Below are 16,771 nucleotides of genomic sequence, written 5' to 3'. Positions count from 1 at the left end.
ACTCTTGCTCTGTCCAAAACAGTTTTCTTTCATTTTGTCTCTAAAAATTTTCCTAATACCTCATAATTCTAGACTCCAATAGCCAAGCACATTATCTAGTAGGGGACACTGATGGTTGCCTACCCAATATCCATTCCTTGTTTCCTAAGAGCCAAGGTTTTATTCAGGTGTGATCCCAGATTCAACAGGGAATTCTGATTCATTTAAGTCAATCCCCTGCTGGCTTACTGATCTGCAGATGGGGATGTGGCATTATTTGGTCTAATCGGGCCAAAGGGAAGGACATAACTCTAATTGCCAATAGCAGCCATCTTATGACCCCAAAAAGACCCAGCCGTAGAGGAGAAGCCGACATCAAGAATAACAGAATGAACTAGGAATAGAAAGTTGGACCTTGATGTGATCACTGAGCTATTGATTATAAAGTACCTAGAACCACTTTGATAACTTGTGAAATAATAAATTTCCTTACTGTTAAGCCAGTTTGAGTTCATTCCTTGTTTGGGTAATTCAAACAAGCCATGTAGGAAAAAGAAATATCTATAAACTAGGGTTTTCTAATGGCCCAGGGCCATGAACAGTTGAAAGCTTTCTAAACAACTCAGTGATACACCCTATTAAAGATCACATTTACTGACATTGTCTTATTCTGATCTGCTTTATTTTTGAGAGCAAAATATTGTTGTGTCACATATTGTTGGGTTTCTTTGTACCAGTCTTTTAAATGTTCATGTGACTGATATGTTATATGATTGATACGATTTTTTTCAAAAGTAAAAAGCATCTCCTCAATGTCTCTTGGGCATGCCAATGGGAAAATGAAAACAAAAAGGCAAGGACTTAATGGGTACCTCTAATGATTGAACTGTTTGAAACTGCAGCATGTCAAACTGACTTCGGAATCCAGAAAGCTCATCTAAAGAAACTCAGAATACTATGGAAAAATGTAATACCCAAAGCTGTTCAACGTAAACAAATTTAGGATTTCAAACTATGAATAAAGGTAAAAAGATGCAAATATTTCTGTCACAGGTTAATATTTCAATTAAACTAAAGAATGTTTATAAGCGCTAAGTATACTTAGCCTTAAGCTTATTCCCTTTAAACAAGAAAGGCAAGGCACAGTATATTTTTTATTCTGTGTTGAAAATGTACAAAATATCCCCATTTCCCTTGAGAAAGAGTATATCTAAAATACACTTTGATGAACAGAGTATTAAAACTTTATATGATACTATAGAAGTGAACACAAATACATTTTTTCCAAAATTTCAATAGTCTAAAGAATATATAAGCATTGATAATGTGAAGGAAAATGGATTTATTTTTAAATTCAAAATTCTCCTGGTTGTAGAGGTGAAAAAGTAATCAGGTTACCACCAAAAGAAATGTGTCTGGCATGCTCTTGATGTCTCCTCTCCAGCTGAGTAAATGGATTACTGCACTTTAGACCTGGCTGGAGAACAAATCCAGAAAGTCAGTAAAGTATCCATCATGAGTTTCACCAAGTAATTCTTCAACATTGCTATAGTAAATTAATTAATAACATAAATAAACCGGGTGCGGTGGTGCACACCTGTAGTCCCAGCTACTCGGGAGGCTGAGGTGGTAGGATCACTTGAACCCAGGACTTCAAGACCAGCCCGAGCAACATAGCAAGATCCCATCTCAAAAACAAACAAAAAGAAACATGTAAATATTTTCCCTATATAACAATAAAATTACAAACAACAATGATTATGCTACTTTCCAACAGATCTTATTTCAAATGTATATTAGTTTTTTTTTAAATTGGAAAGGTATATTTAGAATATATGTATAAAAATGTGAATAATATGTAAATGGACTCAACCAGTGTATGCAGAATGAATAAAACTGAGGCCATATCTTAAGCCACTTACATAGATTCCATAAATCCTAAACCATATAATAGCACTTAATAGGCCTTTTACTACTGTGTGATCCTGCTGGGATCTTTTTACTCCCTCAAGCTCTGCTTCAAGTTCAAATTATGCTACTTGGGCAAGCGATAATTTGGGTCTAAAATAGACATCTAAATACTAATATTTACAGAAGTGAAAAAAATCAGACTAAATAAGGTATTAAGATCTATCAATGAGAAAACATAATTGTGATGTACTTTTAATCACATTACTAATATATTGAAATATTATGATTTGGTAATCTCTGGATTTATTTATAACAACATATATTCTCAGAATCAATCATTCAGAGTTTGATCTGGGAACAGGGTTAAATCAGGTTTACATAAGTTGGCCTTATGCTAAAAGCCCTGATCCTCTAGGTCTCAGTTTATGATTAAAGAAGGCTAAAACCAAGAAAGAATGGTATGTGGGTCACAGTAACACATTTCATTCTGCTCCTGAGACACAGGACAGCCCAGGGCCTGACCACAAAAAAGGCAGCTTTGAAAAATAATGAAAGCCAAGATACACAAGGGTCTTTAAGGAATTCATGGCTTATGGAAGCTAAGTATTTGCCAGGTTTCATGAAGTTAACAAAAACTGTGGTTGTTTGATCCTATATTTGCTTTATGAATGAATTTCTTATATTCTGAGATTAAAGAAGAATAAAACCAAGGCCATTTTCTGATCTACTGTAGTAGTTAGTCCTGGAAAATTCCAGGGTAAGGCTGTAAACCAGAGGTGTAAACCGTAAGAATCACTGATGAAGAAAAAAAATGACAAATCCCTACTCCAGATCTTTGAAATAAAAATATCGGCCAGGCATGGTGGCTCACCTGAGGTCAGGAGTTTAAGACAAGCCTGGCCAACATGGTGAAACCCCACATCTCTACTAAAAAAATACAAAAATTAGCCAGGTGTGGTAGCAGGTGCCTGTAATCCCAGCTACTCGGGAGGCTGAGGCAGAAGAATTGCTTGAATCCGGGAGGCAGAGGTTGTAGTGAGCCAAGATCACGCCATTGCACTCCAGCCTGGGTGCAAGAGTGAAACTCTGTCTCCAAACAACGAAACAAAACAAAACAAAAAAATATCTGGGATGGGGCTGAAACCAATGCTATATACAAACAGCAGGAAAGAGAGCACTTTTAATTGGTGCCATAGTGCCAGTATCAAAGGTATGAATCAGACAGCTCTACTTAATGTGGAATTTACAGTTAATAAGGAATTAGATTCCTGAAGTTATATTTTTGGAATGCATTCATATTATACCCTGAATAAGAGATGAAATGTAAACATTGTATGCCTATGTGCATCTGTACCTATATATAAATTAACATGGGAGAGATAAGAGCTTTTACAGAATGCTTCACAAAAGGGCTATTTGAACTAGATTTAGAGGCAAGAGGTCACCAGAAGTAAAAGCAGGGAAGTAGTCACTTAAAATAGCAGGACATAAATAACCAATGACGACTGAAGGTGGGATAGACATGATTTCTCCAGAAGGGCAGAAACTGCCTTATATTTTTCTTGAATCACCTAGAAATATATTCAGACATTGAAGTATCCAGTTTGTCAGAGCAAATTTGATAGAAAAACCACATAGAGAAACATATCTTCAGGGTTTAATATTAAAACATACTATATGTTAAAGTATATAAACACCAAATTTTTTCTTCATTCTGTGAAAAATAGTAAGCAAAACAATGACAAGATATACATTTTAAGCCTTGTACACAAATAGAAAAGCAATATTCATTTTATAAAACAAATCTAGAGTATAAAGGGACTTGTCAAATTAAGTAGGAAAACTTACCGAATCAAGAAGGTGGCATTCAGTAGTGAGACTTTTATTATCAAATAGTACTGAAAAACAAACAAAAAAAATTAACTTTTTAAAGAATATTCTCACATTCGAGGGTCTTAGAAATGGATAAAACCTTGAAAAATATGAAAAGTTCCACATATCAAATGCTAAGACAAAAAAATATAGACCATTTTATGCTATACTTTTTGAAAGTAGTTAAATTTCTTGGTTAAATTCTTATCCTTAACTTTGGTATAAAAGGAGTCTTCTGTAAACAAATCTTATGCTTGTAATATTAAAAGTACCCAGAAGATGCTGATGAAGAACAGCTGGAAGACATTAAATGTCTGGCCAAGGTTATAACCTTTTGTTTTACCATAGGCCCCAGTTAGATCAGCTACAGAGTAACTGATGAAAATAGCAGGTGGAACTGGCACACATTATAACAAAACTATAGAAGCCATTTCCTATTGCAGAACCATCACAACAATATAGGTAGAACTAGGCAGTAGGGAAGAAAAATAGGATATTTTGAAGAAAGACTTGGGGATATGTGTTGAAAAGCAGAACTGAAAAAAAAGCCCAGCCTGACCAATGTGGTGAAACTCTGTCTCTACTAAAAATACAAAAATTAGCCAAGTGCAGTGTCACGTGGGGAGACTGAGGCAGGAGAATCGCTTCAACCTAGGAGGCAGAGGAGGCGGAGGTTACAGTGAGCTGAGATCACACGACTGCACTCCAGTCTGGGCGACAGACTGAGACTTTGTCTCAAAAAAAAAAGCTTGAGGGAATTTTTCTAATTCATGGTCTTCGCTAACAGTGAAGGCTCCTAAATAGTTAGATCTAATGTAAAATGGACCTTATAGGATAATTTATACCTTAATCCAAGTTCATTTCTTTAATAAAGGCTCATTTAAATATATTTTAAATATCTCACCTGACTGAGAAATTTTAGTTTCCCCTTCTTCTAAGATGCTATTTTGTGAAGATGTATTTTTTTCAGGGCTACTCATCAAAACATCCTGTGATGTAATCGAAGAATTCAGTTCTATTCCTTCCACAACATCTGAAATTCCTTCTTTTTTGTTAGTATTAATATCATCTGCTACTCCACCAGCAAGAAGAGGCAAACTCATTATCTCCCTGGGTAAACAATCCACCTTCAAGTTTGTCTTATTTATATCCTAGAAGTAAAAATGCATTAAATTTAATTATCAATTACTTGGAACAAATTTTAAAAGTCTTGTTGCTATTAAATGTAAGAAAAACAGAAGGATGACATCCTGGACACAGGCTTAAGAACATTATAAATCCTACTATCCTGCTTCTTCAACAATTAGTCCAGATAATATAGAAACAGTATGATTGAAGGCAAGTTTCTCAGCAAGTACCTATACTCTAGCTCAGGGACTGGCAAACATTTTCTGTAAAGGACCAAATAGTAAATATTTTAGGTTTGTGAGCCACAGGGTCTCTGTCATACGTACTCAACTCTACCACTGTATTCCAAAAGCAGCCAGATAGAATACATAAACAAATATGTGGTTACTGCAATAAAATATGATTTGTAAAAATAGGGGCCAAAGTTTGCTGATTCCTGCTCCAGTTCACTGGTTCCATATTCATCCTGATATGAGTTGAAGAATACAAAATGACACTATGGTTTTAAACGACCCAAATGTCACTGAAACAAGAACCACCATTCTATATGACTGATTTAGATTTCCAATGGAAATTCTGGGGATGGTTTATGAAGTTACTTTCTATAATGATATAAACATATGACATACTGGGGGCTATCGAACCACACTGGAATTGTACTTACATGGTTTTCTTCAATTAAATCTGGTAATCCAGGACACTGAGCATCTTCCACTATGCTGTTCCTAAAGAAGAAAAAAAACAGCATTACACTCATAATTAAACATATTGTTATTGTTTCACTTGTGTTTTGAGTCCATCCTTTATGATGGCAATTAATTTAGGGAATGGATCAAACACGGAGCCTGGTGCAAGATCAGGCCTGATCCAGATAGATTAGTTTTGGACTACAGCTACTGTGGGATGGCCTTACAAACTAAATGTATTCTTCCGCAGAAAGCTCACAAGTCTGTTACCATGGTGGTCAGTCAGGCTCAGGTGGCTCTACCAGCAATACTCTGAATCTCAGCCAAATCTAGAGCTATATACTAAAGAAAAGTCAAAAGGAAGGTGACTTCTGGAGACAGAAGCAACAACTCAATTATTGTCTAGCTGGAGTTAGCCACATTTACTTGTTACTTGTTAATCCATGAGCTGGAGTAAAGGTACCTGCTAAGAAACTTGCCTTCAATCATACTATTTCTATAATTTTATCTGAACTAATTGTTCAAAAAGCAGAATAGGAGTTACAATGTTCTTAAGTCTGTTGCTTGTTAACAAGTAAATGTAGCTAACTCCAGCTAGACAATAATTGAGTTAGAATACAAGGTATTCTAATCCTGAAGTTACTAGCTTGTATCTTATTAGAAAGACCTGTCTTGGCCAGGCACCTTGGCTCATGCCTGTAATCCCAGCACTCTGGGAGGCCGTGGCAGGTGGATCATGAGGTCAGGAGATTGAGACCATCCTGGCTAACATGGTGAAACCCCATCTCTAATAAAAATACAAAAAATTAGCTGAGCGTGGTGACACGTGCCTGTAGTCTCAGCTACTTGGGAGGCTGAGGCAGGAGAATCACTTGAACATGGGAGGTGGAGGTTGCAGCGAGCCGAGATCGTGCCACTGCACTCCAACCTCGGCAACAGAGTGACACTCTGTCTCAAAAAAAAAAAAAAATCTATCTCCGTTTCTTCCGAGTTATTTTTTAAAAAAGATATGCTCTATTTTTCTAGTGTCCAGTTTTACTTTGCCTTTATTGCACAAAGTGGCTTATTTGTATGATGCCCTTTGAGGGAGTTTTGGGGAATCCAAAACCTTTTAAAAGAGTACTTATAATATGACTCAAATGCAATTATGAAGCTTATTAACAAACAATAGTAAACTACAAGATACACAAAGTAGGCTGGCCGTGGTGGCTCATGCCTGTAATTCCAGCACTTTGGGAGGCCAAGGCTGGTAGATCATGAGGTCAAGACATCGACACCATCCTGGTCAACATGGTGAAACCCCGTCTCTACTAAAAATACAAAAATTAGCTGGGCATGGTGGCACGTGCCTGTAGTCTTAGCTACTTGGGAGGCTGAGGCAGGAGAATCGCTTGAACCTGGGAGGCAGAGGTTGCAGTGAGCCGAGATTGTACCACTGCACTCCAGCCTAGGCAACAGAGTGACACGCAGCCTCCAAAAAACAAATAAAACCTAGAATTATATCTAGCCAATAATAATTGTTCAGTACACATTAACTCCTCTTTCTACATGCTCTGCCATCTGTCAAGACAACAATCTCAAGGTACTTTCTACAAAGGCTGGTAAAAAGTGTCTATCTCTCAACCACCTTGGGGAAGCATTAGCATTGCTGCTTTGTAGATGATGAAAGTGAAGCTAAAGAGAATTAATTATTTGCCCCAAAGTTGCATAGCTAGTAAGTCACAGAGCTCTTCCCAGCTCAGAACTGTTGAGCAGTACCTTTAGCACCAAAGGATACCATATTGCTTTTCTTCTTAGTGCCGCAGAATTTACCCATCTAAATGTGACCATTTAGTATCCTGAAATCTTAAGCTTTAGTTTTCTCATTTATAAAAAGGGAGTACTGCCTATATGTTGCAGAGTCATTATGAAATTTATTAACAATATATGTCTGGCACCTTTTACCATCTTAACAATCTGAAATGGTATTTAATATCAGCAACTGTTAAACTCTTATTAACATGTTAAAGAAATACCTGCTTTCAGGAATATTCAAAAACAAAGTCTTCTTCACATGTTCACTTTTAGTATTCTGAGGACCGGCACTTTCTGGTGACGTAGTTTGTCGTAGAAGGCCCATCTCATTTCTACTCTGAGATACAGCTTTGCTGACTGACTTAGGTGTTCTAAGTCTTTGAGAAAGGCCTTCAGAAGAGACAGAAATTCCTAGAAGATGAGAGAAATCACCTCAATACCAAATAGTTCTTTTACTTTTCATAACTAGGAATACACTGAAAATCCTATCAGCCTCTTTTTCCTGTCAAATAATGTCTGTTAAAGACAAATGCCTGGGACTTTCTGTTAAAGACAGTATTGAAATGCATATCAGATGCTGCTTCCTTTTGACGTCCCACTACTTTTACATGAACAGAGATAATTTTGTTGTTGTTGTTGAGACAGAGTCTCACTGTCACCCTGGATGGACAGGCTGGAGTGCAGTGGTGTGATCTCTCGGCTCACTGCAACCTCTGCCTCCCAGCTTCAAGTGATTCTCCTGTCTCAGTCTCCCCAGTAGCTGGGACTACAGATGCATGCCACCATGACTGGCTAATTTTTGTATTTTTAGTAGAGATGAGGTTTCGCCATCTTGGCCAGGCTGGTTTTGAACTCCTGACCTCAGGTGATCCACCTGCCTCGGACTCCCAAAGTGCTGGGATTATAGGTGTGAGCCACTGTGCCGGGCCTGAACAGAGATAATTTTTTTTTGTTTTTGTTTTTTAGAGATAGAGTTTCATTCTTGTCACCCAGGCTGGAGTGCCATGGCACGATCTTGGCTCACTGCAACCTCTACCTCCTGGGTTCAAGCGATTCTCCTGTCTCAGCCTCCCAAGTAGCTGGGATTACAGGCACCTGCCACCACGCCTGGCTAATTTTTTGTATTTTTAGTAGAGATGAGGTTTCACCATGTTGGTCAGGCTCATCTTGAACTCCTGACCTCAGGTGATCCATCCGCCTCAGCCTCCCAAAATACTGGGATTACAGGCGTGAGCCACCGTGCCTGGCCAGAGATAACCTTAAAAAGCCTAACTCTACAAGGACAAAGGAAACTAAAGAAGAGACAGCAACAATAACAACATTTTGGAAGCTATAATGTAGATTGTTGAGTGGGACTTAGACTCAAGAAAACGAATTCTAAGCCACCAATCAAGAAAAACGAGACTCAATCCAATTTCTAGCACATAACTTCTCAAAAGAACTGGTGGCTCTAAGTACCTCTGCAAGTGGAGATGAAAATGGAGCTAAACATAGAAGGAATGGCTCAAAGTCAGTTTAAACAAGGAGAGCTCAGATTCCTTTCCTCATTCTGCACAGCAGAGCAACTGTCATTACCCACCCCCATCACCAAAAACAGAAGGGTCTCTAGTTTAGAGGATACCAGATACAGTCGAGAGACAGGGTACTGCATGGAAAATAAGGGAAATAAGTGAATATGTACATATAAAATGTTGAGACACTTAGCTTTCTTCCCCCACATGGCTCCTGAAAGACTGGCAGCCAGAATGACACCTTCCAGGAAGCAGATGGAAAGCATCTTCTCTGGGGAATCTGAGTAGACTATGAGAAAAGTCTTAAATGCAGTGATGTGTAAGTTCCCAGCATAATGGCCCCGCTAACAGTAGGGCCCCCACAGTAAAGGTCCTACCCATGTGCAGAGAGTTTCCAGTCAGCTTCTTAGTGCCCTATTCTTAACCATGTGCAGGCAGTGAGAGATCACCAGATTCCTGAGGAGAGCCTCTAATACAAGAGACAGAAACCAAAAACAACTAGACGAAAGTACCCTGAAACAAACACTGTCTATAGTGGATGAAGAAAACATAAAAGCTATCATTAATATCCTTGGAAAGATAAAACAATGCACTTATGAAACAAGTGCAGAATGCTATAAAATGAACATTTGGAGAGTAAGAAAGGGCTCTTGGGAATTAAAAACATAATAGCCAGCATGAAAATTGAGGAAATGTCCAGGAAGTACAAGAAAACAGTAAGTACGTGAAAGAAAGATTAAAAAGTCTACCAGAAGAAAAATGTGTTTTCAAAAAAGATCAAACCTTGTCAAGAGAGATGGTGGTAAACAACAAAAGACTCCAGTAAGAATTGAAAGTAGTTGCTTCTAGGGACTGGCAAATGGAATGAAAAGGGCTTCCTCAGGGACTACTGTTTTGTAATTAGCCTCATATAAACTATGTGTTCTGTAACAATTTTAAAAGACCAATTTTTGCCATAAACTTTAATCTCCCTATCTATAAGGACTGAGTTGAGTATGCAAAAGAACAGAATGATGAGCTCATGGCTGTAAAAACCACGAAGATCCTTGACAAGTAGTAGAATGGGGCCACGTTATTAGCAGCAGTGAGAGATTCCTGGGTATCTAGGGAGTATAGCTGCTTAAGGAAACAAACAAAAGTGCAACAGATTTGATACCTAAACCAACAAGAAAGTTATAATATACTTGAGGATCACTGTAAATATCAGATAGCAGGTATTAGAGAACAATTTAGGTTTATTTTGAAAAAACTTCCTGGTGGACATCTATGGCTTGTAAATAATTTCAATTGAGATAAATTCAACTCAAGAAAAACAGTCTGTATTTCCTGAAGTATTAAAAACTGCTTTTACTGGAATGTTTTTAAATTAGAAAATTAGTACATTTACTGCCTTTCAAAAAGATTTGGGCCGGGCGCGGTGGCTCAAGCCTGTAATCCCAGCACTTTGGGAGGCCGAGACGGGCGGATCACGAGGTCAGGAGATCGAGACCATCCTGGCTAATACGGTGAAACCCCGTCTCTACTAAAAATACAAAAACTAGCCGGGCGAGGTGGCGGGCGCCTGTAGTCCCAGCTACTTGGGAGGCTGAGGCAGGAGAATGGCAGAAACCCAGGAGGCGGAGCTTGCAGTGAGCTGAGATCTGGCCACTGCACTCCAGTCCGGGCGACAGAGCGAGACTCCGCCTCAAAAAAAAAAAAAAAAAAAAAAAAAAAGATTTGAGCAAAAGTTTTAACACAAATGCAAATAAAACCAAACCACTTTGCATAAACTTCCTTTTATTTTTTAGAGATAGAGTCTTGCTCTGTCACTGAGGCTAGAGTGCAGGGGCACAATCATAGCTCACTGTAACCTTGAACTCCTGGGCTCAAGTGATCCTCCTGCCCCCGCCTCCCGAGTATGTGGGACTACAGGCATGTACCGCCAGGCTTGGTTAATTTTTTATTTTTTTGTAGAGAGGGGCTCTCACTAAATTGCCCAGGCTGGTCTCAAACTCTTAGCTTCAAATGATCCTCCTGCCTTGGTCTCTCAAAGTACTGGGATTATAGGCATGAACCAACACACACAGCACATAAGCTTCATTTTAAAGCACAGCTAGAGAAGTGTGATAGCTGGATGCTCAAGTTTCTTTTGCATTTTAAACTCTAACCAAACTTCTAACTGACCTGAAGAAAATCACTTTACTTCTTCATGCTTCTGTCACTTCTCTTACCTCTTGGGATCCTGTGACCTTTCTCATAGACTGTAGGGTTACATGGTAATTACATTACAGATGTGAAATTACTTAGAAAGTAGAAGAGCAATCTTAGAAGACATATCGCACTTAAACTAATCTGATCATACCCATCAAAATGTGATTTACATGTGTTTATGAGTGAGCATAGTCTATTTTCTAAAAATCACAGAAAAACTTACGTCTCTTAATGTAAAAACTATTTTTCACCTTACACAAGCCCCCATCTATCCCAAATATTTCTCTTAAGTAGTCTCAGGAAAAAACAACAACAACAACAACAAAAAACAAAAACAACAACTAACCTGAGAATGATTTAATAGGACTTTCAACTCTGAAAAATCCAGCATCAAATACTATTTTGTCAACTTCCTTTGGTATCACAGAGGATGCTGTTTCAGCATGTTCTTCCTGCTTAATTCTCTCTCTCATTGCATTTTTTATGGCAGCTAGGCGATTTCTCGCTGCAATTCTTCCAGCATCATCCTGTTTTGGTTTACTCGCTATACCTGAGACAACTTTTTTCTGCAAAGAGAAACTGACATATAGTAAAGCTGCCCATTACCATCTTATAAGAAAAACACACAACAAACACAAACACAAATTATCACTTAAAAATTTAACTTTTAAAAATAAAGTATACATAAAATATTTCACATTCAGCATGTATTTATCAAGTTCCTAGTATGTGCTAAAAGGGTGAAAAGGTAAAGGACACAGTGGCTGCCCTCAAGGAGTTTGCAGCTTAGTGGAAGATCTGGGAAGTAAAGTAAGAAGGATAAATGTCCCGTTAGAAATAAATGTAGGGGCATCCTTCAGATTATAACCATGACACCCCCCTCCAAAAAGAAAAAGAAAAAAACAAAAAAAAAGTAAAGAAAGAAAAAAAGTAAAACATTAAAAGAAAATAAATAAGGATGACACCTAAACCAATCTTCAGACATCAGGAAAGGTTGTAGGAAGTAGCACCTATGCTGAAACCACATTTCATCAAACTAAAAGATGGGTGAGGCAAGGGCTAGAGAGATGTTTCCAAAGCCAGAAATGAAAGAAAGCAAAGTGGAGTTAAACAATAGCTAGATTATAAAATCACCTGCATGTAAGTTTTAAGAAAATCACATTTACACAAAGGACAAAGGAATAGAGAGTTATTAGTGATTTTTAAGCAGAAGATTAACATTATCAAGTTGGTGTTTTAGAAAGATCACTCAGACTAAGGAGTAAGATGAAAAAAGTGGATAGATTCAACAGATATTTGAAAGGTAGAATTGAGAGGACTTACTCATCTACTGGATGTCTGTGGGGCGGAGATGGTGAAATAAAGAAAGCAAAGGACCAAAAGAGATACTGAGACGTCTATCTTGAACACCTGGTGGGATGGTAACAGTATTATGAGACAGGGCAACATTGGTGTGTGTGGAGATGCTGTCAGTTTGGGATATATTGATTTTTAAGGTATATTGAGTCATGATATATAGAATTAGAGCCTAGTAAGTGTGGTCTGCAATACAGACTTGGGAATCATCACAGGTTGGGTAAGATTGCACAGAAAAATTATGGAAGGAAAGAAGAGAGTAGAGGTAGGAATTCTAAGTATCAAAAACATTTAAGGGATAAATGGAAAACGAATATGCAAACATGACTGAAGAATAGACAAAGAAGTAGAAAGGAAATATAATTTCAAAAACAAGGAAGTAGGTCAGGTGCAGTGACTCATGCCTGTAATCCCAGCACTCTGGGAGGCTGAGGCGGGTGGATCACTTGAGGACAGGAGTTCCAGACCAGCATGGCCAACATAGAGAAACACCAGCTCCACTAAAAATATAAAAAATTAGCTGGGTATGGTGGCACATGCCTGTAGTCCCAGCTACTCAGGAGGCTGAGATGGGAGATCGCTTGAACCTGGGAGGCGAAGGTTACAGTGAACCAAGATTGTGCCACAGCACTCCAGCCTGAGCCACAGAGCTAGACTCCGTCTCAAAAAATAAAATACAAAAATAAAAATACAAGAAAAAAAAATTAGCTGGGCACGGTGGCACCCACCTGTAATCCCAACTACTTAGGAGGCTGAGATATGAGAATAGCTTGAACCTGGGAGGCAGAGGTTGCAGTGAGCCGAGATGGCACTACTGTACTCCAGCCTGGGCAACACAGCAAGACTATCTCAAAAAAGTAGGCCATATTTAATACTGCAGAAAGGTTAGATTTATTTATTTATTTATTTTATTTTTTGAGACAGAGTCTTGATCTGTCGCCCAAGCTGAAGTGCAGTGGCATGATCTCGGTTCACCGTAACCTCTGCCTCCTGGGTTCAAGTGATTCTCCTACCTCAGCCTCCTGAGTAGCTGGGATTATTGGCGCCCGCCCCATGCCTGGCTAATTTTTTATTTTTAGTAGAGACAGGGTTTCACCATATTGGCCAGGCTAATCTCGAACTGACCTCAGGTGATCTGCCTCCCTCAGCCTCCCAAAGTGCTGGGATTACAGGCTTGAGCCACCACACCTGGCCTAGAAAGGTTAGATTTTAAAATTAAGTGCCTAATAACTTAAGCAACTAGTGGATTAATAATTTAGATAACTACTCTAAAGTTATAGAGGGGGTAAAACTGAATTGCAATGAGTTGGAGAAATAAAGGAACAAAAATAATTGAGTATAGACAACATTTTAGGATGCTCGTCAGTGACTGGGAAGAAAGAGAAAAATGGGGGTGTACAAGCAATTAAAGGGAGAAGCAGACACCACAGGTTTCTTTGTTTTAATGTAAACAATGATAAGACACTTAAACATGTTTAAAAACTGATGAAAAAAAGGGGGAAGGGAAAACAAGACTAACTGATGGAATGAGGGATTAATAAATAAGAGGTAGTAGGGAGTGGTATCCAAGTATAGTATAAAAGATTAGCATTACTTTGTTTGATTATCTTAACAGTAGCCTATAAAATAAAGTAGGAGAGAGACACCTGGTGATTACAGGCAGAATTACAAATCTCTCTAGGACACAGCCATGATCTGCATCACTGATGATATTATTATTTCCAGGACTAAATCCTTAATAAGAAATACCCACAGTTGGCCGGGCGTGGTGGCTCAAGCCTATAATCCCAGCACTTTGGGAGGCCGAGACGGGTGGATCACGAGGTCAGGAGATCGAGACCATCCTGGCTAACACGGTGAAACCCCGTCTCTACTAAAAAATACAAAAAAAACTAGCTGGGCGAGGTGGCGGCGCCTATAGTCCCAGCTACTCCGGAGGCTGAGGCAGGAGAATAGTGTGAAACCAGGAGGCAGAGCTTGCAGTGAGCTGAGATCCGGCCACTGCACTCCAGCCTGGGCGACAGAGCGAGATTCCGTCTCAAAAAAAAAAAAAAAAAGAAATACCCACAGTAGCTTTAATAATGAAGTAGCATCCTTCACTATTTATAGTTTTGATATCCATTCAATCAATTTAGTTACTGTCCTCAGGGTCCTTGTCGTGAGACTTTATTAGTAAAAAAAAATTTTTTTTTGAGACGGAGTTTTGCTCCTTGCCCAGGCCAGAGTGCAATGGTGTGATCTCAGCCCACCACAACCTCCGCCTCCCAGGGTCAAGCAATTCTCCTGCCTCAGCCTCCCGAGTTGCTGGGATTACAGGCATGCACCACCTCGCCCAGCTAATTTTTGTATTTTTGGTAGAGACAGGGTTTCTCCGTGATGGTCAGGCTGGTCTTGAACTCCAAACGTCAGGTGATCTGCCTGCCTCAGCTGCCCAAAGTGCTGGGATTATAGATGTGAGCCACTGCGCCTGGCCTAGTAAAATATTTTTTAAGGCCGAGCACAGTGGCTCATGCCTGTAATCCCAGCACTTTGGAGGCTGAGGCAGGAGAATCACTTGAACTCAGGAGGTGGAGGTTGTGGTGAACCAAGGTCATGCCACTGCACTCCAGCCTGTGCAACAAGAGCGAAACTCTGTCTCGAAAAAAAAAAAAAAAGTTTAAAAATAAAGTTTAAAAAAAAAACACTTTAACAAGTTAAACTCCTAAGTTAGGATTCAAGAGAGTTTTTATTTGGATTACATAGTATAATAAAATACCAATCTAGACAAGCTGAGTTTATAACTACAGGCATTTTTCTCATATCATAAAGAAAAACTGAATGCTTAGTTTGAAAAGTGTCCACCCAAACCAAAAACTTTGAATTCAAAAACATTACTAGAAAGATAATTACTAGAAACAAATAAGAACAAAATCTATGTTAACAAAGCAACAAGGATAACAGCTTCCATTTCATATAACTGTTGTAAGGATTAAGTTAATATATATAAAGTACTTGGAATAATATTTGGCACATAGTAAGCATTATATAAATTACCTACTACTATTAAAACAAAATGTGTAAGTACAGTTTAACGAATAAAACCAACACTCATATATCCACTATGTGGTAACTTAGAAGCCCTCCGGGTACCCCAATTCAATCACAGCCCCTCCTTCTCTCTAGACATAACTATCCTAAATTTTATGTCGATCGATTTGCTTGCTCTTTCTTCAAAGGCAATCAATACACTGTAAGCAATATACAGACTTAACTTTGTAAAATGATGAGAAATCTGAAGCTAAATGTTTTTAAAACTGAAAAACAACAAATAGAAGAATCTATATTAGAAATGTGGATGTATGTAGAACAGTTCCTTAACTAGAAAAAAAAATTTGGATATAAAACCCACAAACTTACCCTAAAGACATTTTTGTTCATATTATTATTCATATTATTATTGACTTGCCACCCAGATTCCTCAAGTTTGATCAGATTGTTGAATTTGTGGATTACATCTTCTATCTGTTAATAAATAAAGCACAAATTTAACAGATTAATGATAGCCATATTAAAGTTATAAACTAATGAGTTGAAGACTAAAAAATAATTAAAAATGGCGATTCAGAAATGATGAGTTATTAAAACTGGACTGAGTCATTCTCAATTTAGTGTTCAAATCAAGAATTTTTATGGTAAAGTTTTTCATTATCTTTCGTCTTACAAACCTCCAAAATCTACATAAAGAATATCATATATGAATAACTCTCCTAGATTTTTTACTAAAATGCTAAAATGGTAGAAAATACATCCTGGCTAACATGGTGAAACCCCGTCTCTACTAAAAAAAATACAAAAAACTAGCCGGGCGAGGTGGCGGGCGCCTGTAGTCCCAGCTACTCGGGAGGCTGAGGCGGGAGAATGGCGTAAACCCGGGAGGCGGAGCTTGCAGTGAGCTGAGATCCGGCCACTGCACTCCAGCCTGGGCGACAGAGTGAGACTCCGTCTCAAAAAAAAAAAAAAAAAAAAAAAAAAAGAAAATACATCCTAAATGTTTTTGTTTCTTAAATTACACAATGTGAACACAATCCAATTTCTTTTTATTTATCCATTCCTCCACTGAAGGACATCTTGGTTGCTTCCATGTTTTGGCAATTATGAATAAAGCTGCTATACTGCTAAAAACATCCGTGTGCAGGTTTTTATATGGACATAAGTTTTCAACTCATTTGGAGTGCAATTGCTGGATCGTATGGTAGGAGTATGTTTAGTTTTGCAAGTGACTGCCAAACTGTCTTCTAAAGTGGATATAACATTTTGCATTCCCATAGGCGATGAATGGAAAGTTCGTATTGCTCCATACCCTCC

At 38.3% G+C, this 16,771-nt stretch overlaps 1 protein-coding gene across 3 annotated transcripts in view; it reads right to left on the bottom strand.

The window, feature by feature from the left end:
- Positions 1-1,115: 1,115 nt before the first annotated feature.
- The window catches only part of DLGAP5 (DLG associated protein 5), a 40,856-nt gene continuing 25,200 nt past the window's right edge, over positions 1,116-16,771 (bottom strand). Inside the window, exons 13-19 of one of the 3 annotated variants that reach the window (XM_033187965.1) lie at positions 15,824-15,928; positions 11,418-11,637; positions 7,592-7,781; positions 5,555-5,615; positions 4,667-4,913; positions 3,739-3,788; positions 1,116-1,456 (exon numbers count right to left, since the gene is read on the bottom strand). In XM_033187965.1, the coding sequence (XP_033043856.1) occupies positions 1,334-1,456; positions 3,739-3,788; positions 4,667-4,913; positions 5,555-5,615; positions 7,592-7,781; positions 11,418-11,637; positions 15,824-15,928 (996 nt within the window). In that variant the 3' untranslated portion in view covers positions 1,116-1,333. Of the gene's footprint in view, positions 1,668-3,738; positions 3,789-4,666; positions 4,914-5,554; positions 5,616-7,591; positions 7,782-11,417; positions 11,638-15,823; positions 15,929-16,771 lie in introns of all 3 variants that reach the window. The other 2 variants (XM_033187966.1, XM_033187964.1) reach the window with 2 other exon arrangements.

This window comes from Trachypithecus francoisi, unplaced genomic scaffold (genome assembly GCF_009764315.1).
Source record: "Trachypithecus francoisi isolate TF-2019V2 unplaced genomic scaffold, Tfra_2.0 Lachesis_group3, whole genome shotgun sequence".
In the NCBI taxonomy this organism is placed as follows: Eukaryota; Metazoa; Chordata; class Mammalia; order Primates; family Cercopithecidae; genus Trachypithecus; species Trachypithecus francoisi.
Note: the sequence above shows the minus strand (reverse complement) of the source record. Positions and strands in the feature narration are given on the sequence as shown.